Genomic DNA, 12,869 nt, shown 5'->3' with positions numbered 1-12,869 from the left:
CATTCACACACTCAGTATCACGTTGTTTCTATATTTGCCTATTTACTTCAATCATTTTGCTTTACATATACTTTTTAATCAATATTTATAAAAATGATTCACCTGTATCTTAAATGATTCTTCTCCTTGGCACTCTATTTACTTAATGAATTCCCCTGGGCCACAAAAAGACACAGATAAAATAAGTCCAGTTCCATTTCTATGGCGTAGGTAGAGAAGAACATTCCGTATTTTCTATCTTTCAAAGCAGCGTTTGCAGGAAAATATAGCAGTCCCTGAACCTAAGGAAAATACTACTTACATTTTATAGATGTATAATCAAAGAATTAGAAAATACTGATTTTAAATGATTGCATGAATGGAAAGAAAAATGATTTAATAAATAAGTGTTTTGTATTATATGAAAAAAGGCAAATGGAAGAGTACTAGTCAACCCAGGTGTAGCTGAATTTGTACATGGAGTTTGAGTGAGAGATGAAAAGCAAGAATGAGTTGTATTATAATAAAATGTTGTCAGCATTTTGTAGTATCAGGAATGAAGGGCATTGAGAGTCAAAGAGAATTATACTTCCTAAGAACCATGAAAAAGTTAAATCAACACACTTGTTTTGAAAGAACAATAGAAACCAAATATTTTGTTAACTCGATTTACCAGCTCTGAAATTGTGTAAATGTTTAAGCAAATCAGATGATAAAATTTGAGACTAAATCATCAAGAAGAATCAGGAAGTAAGTAAATTTTTTATTCTTCAATATACATATCTTCATTTTACTCAAATGTTTTAAGAAATCGTGTTTGTATATATGTTTAAGGATTTACAACTCTTTCAATACTAAAAATTAAATAATTACTTTCTACCAAGAGACTATTAATGAAATCCTAAAGCAGGAACACAGAAATCAATCTTGGATTGTTCATTTTTTTTCTAATTTGAAATTGTGTTCTGTTATAAAACAGAGTTATTTTGAAAATTCCCTATTAGAAAGAATATCTGCTTCCCAGTTAATATTATTTTGACCATCTACTTTTTCATTTTCCATAGCTGTATTGTAAAAAAAAGAAAAGAAAAGGATTACGCATTGTATGAATTAAACTATTTCTAGACAATTATTTAATTTAGTAATAGGTTACCTCTTTGTCCTTCTGCCTTTTTATTAGTAAAGCAAATATATATATATATATATATGATAAGAGGGTGATAGCATCAACCAAACCTTGAGAAAGTAATTTATGAGAGAATGCCAACAAAACATTCCCATGGATAAACATGCACGTTCTACACCAAGATGATTACTGTGCTGACTAATTGTTTAATCTTGTGAAAGTTTCCTAAACTATGTGGGCCTCAAAATATAAATTGTGGAGGTAGGCCTAAATAACCCCTGCGAGATTTCAAACGCTCTGTTTAGATTATCCATAATCCAGACTACTTTTTATAATACTGAGGAAAAGAAAAATATCAACTAGAATATTTTCATGTTTTTTATAAAAGGAGCTAAATATTTTAAAGAGTAATTAGAATCTTATTTTAAAAAATTAGAATAAATAGCTTCTGCTTAAAGTCAGCGCAAGATTTTTTTTATCCATGGCCCACGACAGTGTATTTTCAACAAAAAGAAATCAAGATTTAATTTCAAATAATATGTATTACTTGAATGTGAGGCCCAGTAGAAATTGGACAGAGTTGCTGAAAGAAAACATTCGTTTTTGGATTTCATAGATTATTCATCACCATGGATATTTTTAAGATTCTATACCCTAACCTCAATCCTGTTTTACCTTTTTTATGTCCTATAGGGGAGCATACATTTTCCATTCTAAAGGGGGGGAAGAAAGGATCGGCAATGAAAAACCACACAGTACCCACAGAATTCATTCTTCTAGGGCTATCAGATGACCCAGAGCTTCAGATTCTGATTTTTCTCTTTTTAATTATCACATATATATTAAGTGTCATTGGTAATTTGACCATCATCACTCTCACCTTGGTTGACTCCCATCTGCAGACCCCTATGTATTTCTTCCTCAGGAACTTCTCTGTATTAGAAATATCTTTTACAACTGTCGGTATTCCTAGATTTCTGGTCACAATTATCACCAGAGACAAAACGATTTCATACAATAATTGTACAGCTCAGTTGTTTTTCTTAATCTTCATGGGAATAACTGAATTTTATCTTCTAACTGCCATGTCCTATGACCGCTACGTGGCCATCTGTAAACCCTTGCACTATACAACCATCATGAACAAAAGAGTCTGCATTTTACTTGTCTTTTGTGCTTGGCTGGCAGGATTCTTAAATATCTTCCCACCAGTTATTCTTTTTCTCCAGTTAGATTACTGTGGCTCCAATGTCATTGATCACTTTACTTGTGACTATTTTCCCCTCTTGCAATTATCTTGCTCAGACACATGGCTCCTAGAAGTGATTGGTTTTTACTCTGCAATAGTGATTCTGCTTTTCACTTTGGCATTAATAATTCTGTCCTACATGTTCATCATTAGAACAATTCTGAAACTGCCCTCTGCCAGTCAGAGAAAAAAAGCATTTTCTACATGTTCCTCACACATGATTGTCATTTCCATCTCTTACGGAAGCTGCATATTCATGTATGCCAACCCGTCTGCAAAAGAAAAGGCATCATTGACCAAAGGAGTGGCTATTTTAAATACTTCTGTTGCTCCTATGATGAATCCATTTATATATACCCTGAGGAACCAGCAAGTAAAGCAAGCCTTTAAGAATACCATCCAAAAGCTTATATTTTTCTCCAGTAAATGAAAGTATGAGTAGCATTAAAAGAATGAAGTTCTTGTAAATACTATTATTCACACTTTCTTAAACCTCCCTTTCCTTTACTAGAGTTATATTTTCCCCTTTCTTTCCATTCCCATATTAAAGTTTCCCAATCATTGAACTCAATAAATTTGATCAACTGAATATTGTTTCAGAATTTTCTGTAAATTCAAGTGTTTTATTCAAATGTATTTGGATGAAGTAATACAATTGGGTTAATGATTATGATTTTGAATGGTAGTGGTTTGCCTTTGAAGAGACACTGGGCATTTAGTTTGATGGAAAGAGTGTCAGGATAGGTGCGGATTTCTGAACTTTTCATTCTTGCCCAGTAATAGAAATGAATGTTATTAGAAAATTTTGATTCTATTTGTCATTTCCATGAAATTAAATAATCACAATCACCAGAGGACTGGGAATAAAATACAAATATCTACTTAAATATATTAAAAGATTAGAAACTCATACATATTAAAAATATTTATACTATTCATAATAATTATGATGCTAATGAGGAGGAAGAGAAAGAAGGTAGAAGGGGGTAGAAGATAACATAAAATTTTTCAGCAATTCCTACATTCTAGATCTATTGTTTTCTTTGTATTGACTCATTTAATCCTGCCAGCAACTTTATGGGGTGCTATTTTTTATGGGGTGCTATTAATTACTAATCTCTCTTCGTCAGAGGTATTTTTCTTTAGGTAGATAAAATACCTCCAAAAATTAAAAAATAGAGAACAGACAATGTAAAATATATCAAATGGATAAAACTATGATAAACCAGTGGAAGTTCACCTTTCTGGAGAACTGAGCTTTAAATTTGTGGCATCTGGAACTGACTTTAGGGTTTTAGGAAATATGAAAGAGAAATAACATCTATTGATAATATTCCACACACTCTACTTTGTATTAAGCAAATCACATGCAGTATTTATTTTACAAAACCTCTTAGAAAGTGAACATTATTACTTCTAATTTATAGGTGAATGAACACAGTGAAACTGAGGTTGAAAGTTCAATGTACAGAGATTGCAGCTTTCAGAACTGGGATTTTAATCACTTTCCTTTAACCTCAAAACCCAGACTAGTTGGGTTACTTTCATCTTCACACTGACTTATATTTGTAACAATTTATGAATAAAAGCTCATGTTCAATATTAGAACTGTTACATTAAAGGACTTTCTAATGTGTAATGAACTCATTTAGGCTTTTCTTACTTATGGCAGGCTTTGGGGTTATACTGATGAAAAAGGAGGATTCTTGCTCTAAATTATCTCAGATTCTAGTGAGGAGAAAAACAACATGTAATTAAAATTTAATTTGATAAGTGCAATGAATTAGGCATGAGTAGCCTATTGGCCCGGTATAATGTTACCATTGTCAAAGAAAATGTCAGTTTTCCTGCCTTTTCTCTTAGCACAGTTATGGTCAGTTTCACAATAATTGCTAAAATTGGTTCTTTTAAACCCTAAAGTCACATGCATAAGACAAACCTTGTCTGCTTTGGCTGTCATCTTAGTTTTCACTTTTATTTTATTTCTTGGTCATTATCATATATGTTTAAAAAAAAGTTACATTATTTCTTCAGTAAAAAGGGTTTTTGGGCATAGGATTATGATATTCTCCAAGACTCTCCAGCAAGACTCCCTTTACCCTCAAACTGCATTGTGAATCATGCATTCATCTTACACTCAGTTTAACCTGTTCCCACTCCATATCTATTACTCTCTCAGATCTATTTGAAAGAATTTATATCAATGACCACAATCTAGATTTCTCAGGCATTTATCACTTTACATTAGGGAACTCTGAGATATATTTGTCAAATTAAATCCATGCACTAACAAGGCAAACTAAAAGAAAAGCCAATAACAATACTTAATACCTATATGTGGATATTAACTGCTTACTAGAAGCAGAATAGGAAACTCACAAATATAATTTCTTCCTAATTTTTATAGTGAAAATCATTCAAATGTTATTTCTAAAAAGACTTTCAAAGCATCTACATTGCAGGCATGTGCTAGCCATTTGAATAATAGAATAGACCATCTCCACCTTATAAGATTTCAAGCAACAGATTAAAAAGGTAGTCATTTAGATATAGAATTAATCTTTTATAAAAACATATACCCAGGGCCATATGAATATAAAATCTGGGATTGCTCACAACATTTGCAGTAATGCAGTAAGAATCCCACGTAAAAAGAAGAAATATAATTAAATGGATATTCTGGGCAAAGAGATTAATGATTGCAAATAACACAGTTGTAAAAGTGAGAGAAGTGTGCGCCTGAGTGGCTCAGTCGTTAAGCGTCTGCCTTCAGCTCAGGTCATCATCCCAGGGTCCTGGGATCGAGTCCCACATCGGGCTCCCTGTCCGGCAGGAAGCCTGCTTCTCCCTCTCCCACTCCCCCTGCTTGTGTTCCTGCTCTCGCTATCTCTCTCTCTGTCAAATAAATAAATAAAATCTTTAAATAAAAAATAAAAAAAGTGAGAGAAGTGAATGGTGAAACCTGTGGATAGAAACGGAAAACAAGTAGCCATTACTTCTCTTTTATGCTTTCCATGAAAAGCTAATTTTATTGATTCAATTTATTATGCACAGAAAAATTATGCTATAAAACCAATATTCATGTTCCTCATGTGAATATTATATATTTTTTTAATGGTAGCCTTAGGTTTTATCAAGGTGTGCCTTAATACAGGTGCTGGGGCTTGCCCACAAGGCTTTTGATATATAAAGCCCAGACCTCCTCCTGCCAATTCTCCTTGAACAACACCATCTGGAAATTGACAGCTAAGAGGATGTTGTACACAAGCTCATCATCTTTTTAATTATCACATATATATTAAGTGTCTTAACCTTCATCTGGCCAACGGCCACTGCCAGACATAGCACCTTCTTCATTTGCAATTGGATCGTGGATTTCACTTCATCCACTTTGGCCCCCATGTCCTCATTGTGGGTCAGCATGGAAAGGAACTTGCCAGGCTTATTCAGGCCTGGACCCAAAACTTATGGGATCTGCTTGATCAGAGATTCTGAAGCCAAAAAGGCATGACACTTCTTGGCCAGCTTCTTGACTAATTTTTTATTCTTGTTGAGTTTCTTCAGGAACTGAGTTTCTTCAGTTGAGTTTCTCAACAACTCAACTCTTGTTGAGTTGATTGTGGGAATATCCACAATCTTGGCCTCATCACAGTGCTGCTTGTCCCCCAAAACTTGGGGCAGGGAGTGGACTTAAGCCTGATGGTGCCTGAGAAGCATTTGTTCTTCTAAGGGTCATAGTTCTTCAAGCTGATCTGCAGCTCCACCGTCTCCAAAAACTTCTGACACTGGCACTGGTTCCCGATCAGGACCTCCCACACTACCAGGACAGGGTGTCACTTGAAGATTTTGCTGCTCATGGTGCCTCATGCTCAATAACCAGATAAAAGAGCAATGCCTCAATAACCAGATAAAAGAGCAATATTATATGATTTAAACTGTGTTAAACATTTTTTTTGGTGTGATTTTGTGTGTGTGTGTGTTTTGTGCATGTGTTAAACATTTTACTTATGCCCCTAAGATATTAACAATCCGTTTAAGTGGGTATGCTTTTCTCCTCCTTTTAAAGAATGAGACAGATATTCATAGGAAACAAATAATGTATATATGGCCAATATACATTGGAACAGTGATTCAGATCAAAACTATGCCCCCCCAAAGAAGCCACTGTACCAATTACTGGGAGAGTTGAGAAATGCTGCAATATAAGCATATATAAGGAAATCTTAGCATTTCAGAATAGGATGTTATTTCTTTCAAAAAAAGTACTTTTTTCACAAGAGTATGAAATAAGCCCATCTAAAATGCCAGGCTTGGCTTATGGGGATTTCTCTCCAAAATAACATATCTCAGAAAATTAAAAATTCAGAAGACAACTATTCCTTTGGAATTAAACTTAAATCCCAAACTTAAATGCAGAAAATTACTTTCACTAAAGAAACTCAGAATCCCAAACTCTTCCACTGGTCATCTCAGATATAACATATAGCTGTATGATAATATCATCTCTCATTGGCAAGAGTCTCTGTCATTTCTGGATTGAGCACTGAGTTATCCACAGCAACAATAACCGCAGCCATAACCATAGAATATGGGATTGACAATTGATTCTCTCACTGATAGATAATATTTAGTCATTTCTGATTTGAGTCACAGTAAGCCTTTGTATTCTTAAACAGAGCTCTTTGGTGTTCATCAGGCCCTACCTCTGTCTCTGATAGTAGATCTCCAATGCTAAAGTCCTCAAACTCACATTGCCCTTTTTAGCTCCATCTATCTAATTGGATGTGTATTGCTATAATTTACAGTCATATAGGATCACATGAGCCTCATGGTACAGTATGCTTATCAATGTGATTAGAAGTTATCACAATATACTGGAATGTCATCTTTCTTGACTATATTAACAGATTATGAGCATTTTGCTAGCAAAGGGAATACTTTGTTCATTATTGTCTACCAAAGGGCTTATTATAGTGCAGTCATTTACAAAAATATTTGTTAAATTAATCAACAAAAGGATGGAGGTCTCAAAAAGCCTATTCCTATCTAAACTATTAATATCTCCTGCCTTGAAATTATCATTGCTCTGCTCTGATATCTCGTTCGAATAATTTTCTATGACTGGGTTTTCTAGGACGCTTTGTTTTTCAGAACCATGGACAGAAATCGCTATACCCCCCCCCCCTCCCTTCAACAATAGCAGCACCTCTCAAACTCCTTACTCAACAGACAGAAACTCTCTTTTCTTTTTGGGTCTACCTCCCAGGATCTCCACTGTGGACACATATAGGGCAAAATTCTATCTTTTAATCAGTAAGGTACCAGATGGAACCCTACGATTAGACTCCCATGGGTATCACACTTTTAATGTTTTCTTACCTAGAGATGTTTTCATATAGACAATAGTAAAAAATCATAATGGTGCTCAACAGTATTATTTACTTAACACATATTAATGGCTTTCTTGACACGGATCCCTTCAGGTCTCTGTAGCAGCTCATATACTCCATCGTTCACTCTACTAAATCCCCATTTGTGCAACCTTGGAAAAATTAGCTAAACTCTCAATGAGTCACTTCCTGACATAAAAATTAAGGACAATAATAGGAATTTCCTCAGAGGGTATTTGTAAATATTATTTAGACAAGGCTAACAAACATGCCTGGCACCTGCCTGGTACCTTCCAGGGCTTAATAAATTAAAACTATTACTATTATCTTAAATAATGTCATTTTTAATTAAATATCATACAGCCAGCCACATGCAATTTACTCAAAAATAATTTGGCTTTATGCACCACAACAGTGTCTATAGGACAACTGTCCTTGTAGAGTACATTATGTGGTACTCCATCTGTAAATTGGGGATGACAATAATGTTCATTTGATTTATTGATGTGAGTAATTTAGACTTCTTTTGCATATCATTACTGGTGTTTTATTATGAACTTACACATTTTGCATCTTCCAAGTTCCATCAAATATGTCTATCTATATGCAAGGGCTTCGCAGGCTACATTTTCAGTTGTCCTTGAAGCTAGGATTCTAAACGTAGTTTCAGTTCTGCCACTCAGATACATTCAATTAAAAGATACAAACTTTAAACACTGTTATAGTTAAGCATCTTTATTGCTGGTATATATCATAGCAGATTCAAATGACCCTAAATTTTGTAGCAACAGCACTAGATTCCTGAGGAGGAGTTCTATGGGGATTTAATTTTGTGAAGCAGCTTTGAGATCATTCCAGGAAGCTCATCCTAAAATCTGCCTTCAGGGATGCCTGGGTGGCTCAGTCAGTTAAACATCTGCTTTTGGCTCAGGTCATTATCCCATGGTCCTGGGATCAAGTCCCGCATCATGCTCCTTGCTCAGTGGGGAACCTGCTTCCCCCTCTGCCTGCTGCTTCCCCTGCTTGAGCACTCTCTCTTTCTCTCTCAGACAAATAAATAAATAAAATCTTTAAAAAAAAATCTCCCTTCAGCTCTCTTGATGATTCCTTAAACCAACAATTACTTAATACTAAATAGATTTTTTTTTATTAGCTACCATAAATCCTGCTCTCTGCAACTGCAGTTGATATGTAGAGCATATCCCGGTAACAGACTCTCAAAGGAGTAAGAATCTGGAACCAATTCATTAACCTGGTTTGGTCTGAAATCAGCAACGATTCCATTAGACAATGAAACACTGGTAGTCTACATGGACACATTTATAAGGCAGAGTTCATCTAGAATTAAATGCCTACTAAAAGCAAGGCTGAATAAAACTGAACAATGAATACAAGGCTTATGTAGGAGCTGGCTGCTTCCAAATGCTTTAGACAGCTTAAAAAAAGAAAATGTAACTTTAAAGTTTCAATTATGTCATAACTGAAGAGATGAAATAGCCAATATTAGATCCTTATCCTACAGGTTCCTTAATTATCAAGCTGATTTAATTCACAACCTCTTCACATGTCTTATGTGAATGCTAGGACACTGATTGGGAAAAAATGGAAACTGATCATAAGAATGGAGGCATCTCTGTAGATTCAGAAGACTCAGAATACCTGAATGTGAAAGCACCACGTAGACTCCCTTGTCAACAGAAGGAACCATCTTTATCTTGCTCTGATTCATGAAACTGACCATGTATCATTTAGAACCTCTATAGTTACCATGTATGAAGGAATTAGCTTTAAATTTTTCCTTATTTGTACAGTCACCATTCCTAGACTATTTCCTGACCTGTATTCTGTATCAGAATCTAGCCTTACCAGGAGATGGTAAGCAAGTACAAACTCAGGAAAAGGCAGGATTACATTGAAAAATTTTACCTGTTTTTGATAATTTATCTTAACATAAATATGGGAACCTATGTTTGGATGGATTCTTATGGCACACGTCCAAGAGAGAAGAAACAATTTTACATTATACTGAATTTATTGAATTGAGTGCATCTCTCAGAAATTCTGGGTTTGAAATAATACATTATATGTTAAAAAAAAAAGAAGAAGAAGAAGAAGATAGCAGGAAGGGGAAAATGAAGAGGGGGAAATCAGAGGGGGAGACGAACCATGAGAGACTGTGGACTCTGAGAAACAAACTGAGGGTTCTAGAGGGGAGGAGCATGGGGGGATGGGTTAGCTTGGTGATGGGTATTAAAGAGGGCATGTACTGCATGGAGCACTGGGTGTTATATGCAAACAATGAATCAGGGAACACTACATCAAAAACTAATGATGTAATGTATGCTGATTAACATAACATAATAAAAAATAAATAAATAAAAATAATAAAAAACAAATAAATAAAATAAAAATTTTAAAAAAAAAAAAGAAATTCTGGGTTTGCTAAGCCACCTTGAATAGATAGACGTTCCAATGGATTCTCAGGTGATTACTGAACTGATGATTCCAAGTTAACTTATAACAAAGAAGTTGAAATACCATAAATTCCTTAATATAAAGTTTACAAACAATAGACTGATGATATAGATAGTTTGGAAAACATTCAGCATGTTTAAGCTATTCATTGGCCTCCAAACTTTATTCCCTAAGACACCAAGAGTTGAAACAAATACAATGACTTTTTCTTTTTTAAAAAACTGAGGAAAGGAACACCTGGGTGGCTCAGTCAGTTGAGCATTTGAATCTTGATTTCAGCTCTGGTCATGATCTCAGGGTTGTGAGATCAAGCCCCCTGTCAAGCTCTACACTCAGCGGGGAATCTGCTTGAGGATTCTTTTCCTCTCCCTCTACCCCTCCCCTGCTCGTGCTCTCTCTCTCTTCCTCTCTAAAATAAATAAGATCTTTTAAAAAAAACAAGGAAAAATGGAAGTGGGGATAATGACTAAAGTGGGAGGTACTGTTAATGAAAGATCCATTGAGCATCCCCACTAATGTCTCCCTTAAGTCTTCAAATGATGAAAGCAAGTTATTATACAACATCCAAGCATGTCTAGATTGGTAATAAAAATGATAATTGACAAAAATTGACCTTGCTATAGGAGATTCATCATGAAAGTCTAGGACAGAAATAAATGGCCAGCCCACTGATGTAATTCTTATTCAATAACAACAACAGCAGCAACCACAATAATCATAATGTCTTATTATGAAAGCCTGACTTGAATTATCATGATTAATCATGAACTTTCATCCAATGCAGATTTGAATGAATTTCCAGAAAGCATCTTCTGTGAAGTAGAAAGTGTTCTGTTACAATTTAAGAAAGACCCTGCAGGTTCACAACATACATGCAATGAAATTCATGGTCAATTTACAATGGCTAGTTATCAGAGGAAGAAAAAAACTGAACTTGGTTGACAGATAATTCTGCATCATATAATATAATTGCAATAAATAATCTACTGAGTCCCATTCAGGAATGGCCCTAAATCATAGTTAGGATAGAATGTTTTTTCCAGTAGAATCGTTTCCAAGAAGCTTACAGCTAGTCAGATGTAAGATTTTATACTGTTTCATGAACATTAGTTAATGATATGTTGGGTAGCAAGAGGCTTAGAAAGAAATATTGGAGTATCAATAACAAAGAGAGTTAAGAAATTGGTACTTGAATGAGACTCTCATAATGGAACCAGAATATTTAGGTGTTTGTGTGACATGTGACAGTTCAACAAATATTCATCTGAAAAAGAAATTTATAATAATCAAGAGGATAAGATGATCCATTTTATGAAAGCCATTCACTTTTCCTGAACCATTTACTTCAATATTTGATTACTAAGTTAATGAAAAATATGGCCATGAAGGCAATGATTAAATTTATGTATAAGTTACCTGGATGTCAAACTTGCTAGTACCCAAGATCATGTTGCGCTTTTGATATTGCTCATATGCTAGAGGAAACAACCAGCTACCTGACAGAAAATTGATAAGTTTACATCCCTTTCTTCATTGAGGGGGCTACAATTTGTACGCACTGGAAGAAAAACTTTTTCTGAATACGTATTTGCCTTTGCTTCCCACAAGCCTTCTTCCCACAATACCATCTGCAGGGTACTAATTATTTTATCCTGAGTCACAATGACCTAAATAAAGTTGGTTCTGAAATGGAACCCATTCGAAAGTAAAAGAAGTGAGGCGGCGACACTGATAAATCTTACTAGGTCCTGTATCATCCAGAAATGACAAACACAAAATAGCTATGATGATAAATTTTGATCACTCATGAGAAATATAAGTATTAACCCAGTAACTGGGGTTTGTGGAAAATGTCTAGGTGCCAAGTATCCCCAGGGATCTGACTAGCATCACCATTTAAGTGGTAAATTAAAATGGAACATACGTGAGAGATACAGCAAGCATTCATGCAGGCAAACATTTTGATTTCTCAGAAATGAGGTTTAGGTCACCATACCGATAGGCAATAGTGCTGACCGAAGAAAAAAATATATATATATGTATGCAGAATATGTAATAGATAAAGGATATGTATTGAGAGTATATAAAGAAGTCCCAAAATACAATAAGAAAACAAAATTTAAACGTTGGATAAATACCTGAACACAAATGTTATCAAAGTTAATATACAAATGTCAAGTAAGCATAGTCAAGGATGCTTAATATCACTGGTCATCAGAAAAATTAATTAAAAACCCAATGGACACCTGCCTGGCTCAGTTTGTACAGCATGGGACTTTTGATCACAGGGTCTAAGTTTGATCCCCACATTGGGTGTAGAGATGACTAAAATAAATAAATGAATGAGTGAATGAATGAATGAATGAATGAATGAATAAAACCCCAATGGGATACTGTTATATATCTATCAGAATGAATAAAATAATTTTTTTAAAAGACAATATCAAGTACTTGAGGCAAAACTACAGAAACTTTCACAAATTGCTAATGTGATACAAAATGCTGCAGCCACTTTAGAAAGCAGTTTAGTAGTCACTTATGTAAAACATATCATTTTTTGAAAATCTATCCCTCTTCTAATTATTTTACTCAAGTGAAGTGAAATCTCTCCACACAAAACATCTTTATTCATTATCATCATAAATTGGAG

At 34.6% G+C, this 12,869-nt stretch overlaps 1 protein-coding gene and 1 pseudogene across 1 annotated transcript; one reads left to right on the top strand and one right to left on the bottom strand.

The window, feature by feature from the left end:
* Nucleotides 1-1,845: 1,845 nt before the first annotated feature.
* LOC110577481 (olfactory receptor 6C3-like) lies at nucleotides 1,846-2,784 on the top strand. The gene has a single exon (XM_021686812.1). It carries the CDS (start codon nucleotides 1,846-1,848, stop codon nucleotides 2,782-2,784), a length of 939 nt encoding a protein of 312 aa, XP_021542487.1.
* Nucleotides 2,785-5,499: 2,715 nt separating this feature from the next.
* On the bottom strand, nucleotides 5,500-11,668 carry LOC110577424 (annotated as a pseudogene).
* Nucleotides 11,669-12,869: the final 1,201 nt, after the last annotated feature.

The sequence above is a fragment of the Neomonachus schauinslandi genome, chromosome 5 (genome assembly GCF_002201575.2).
Source record: "Neomonachus schauinslandi chromosome 5, ASM220157v2, whole genome shotgun sequence".
Classification (NCBI taxonomy): Eukaryota; Metazoa; Chordata; class Mammalia; order Carnivora; family Phocidae; genus Neomonachus; species Neomonachus schauinslandi.
The sequence above is the reverse complement of the archived record's forward strand: the minus strand, read 5'-3'. Positions and strand labels throughout refer to the sequence as shown.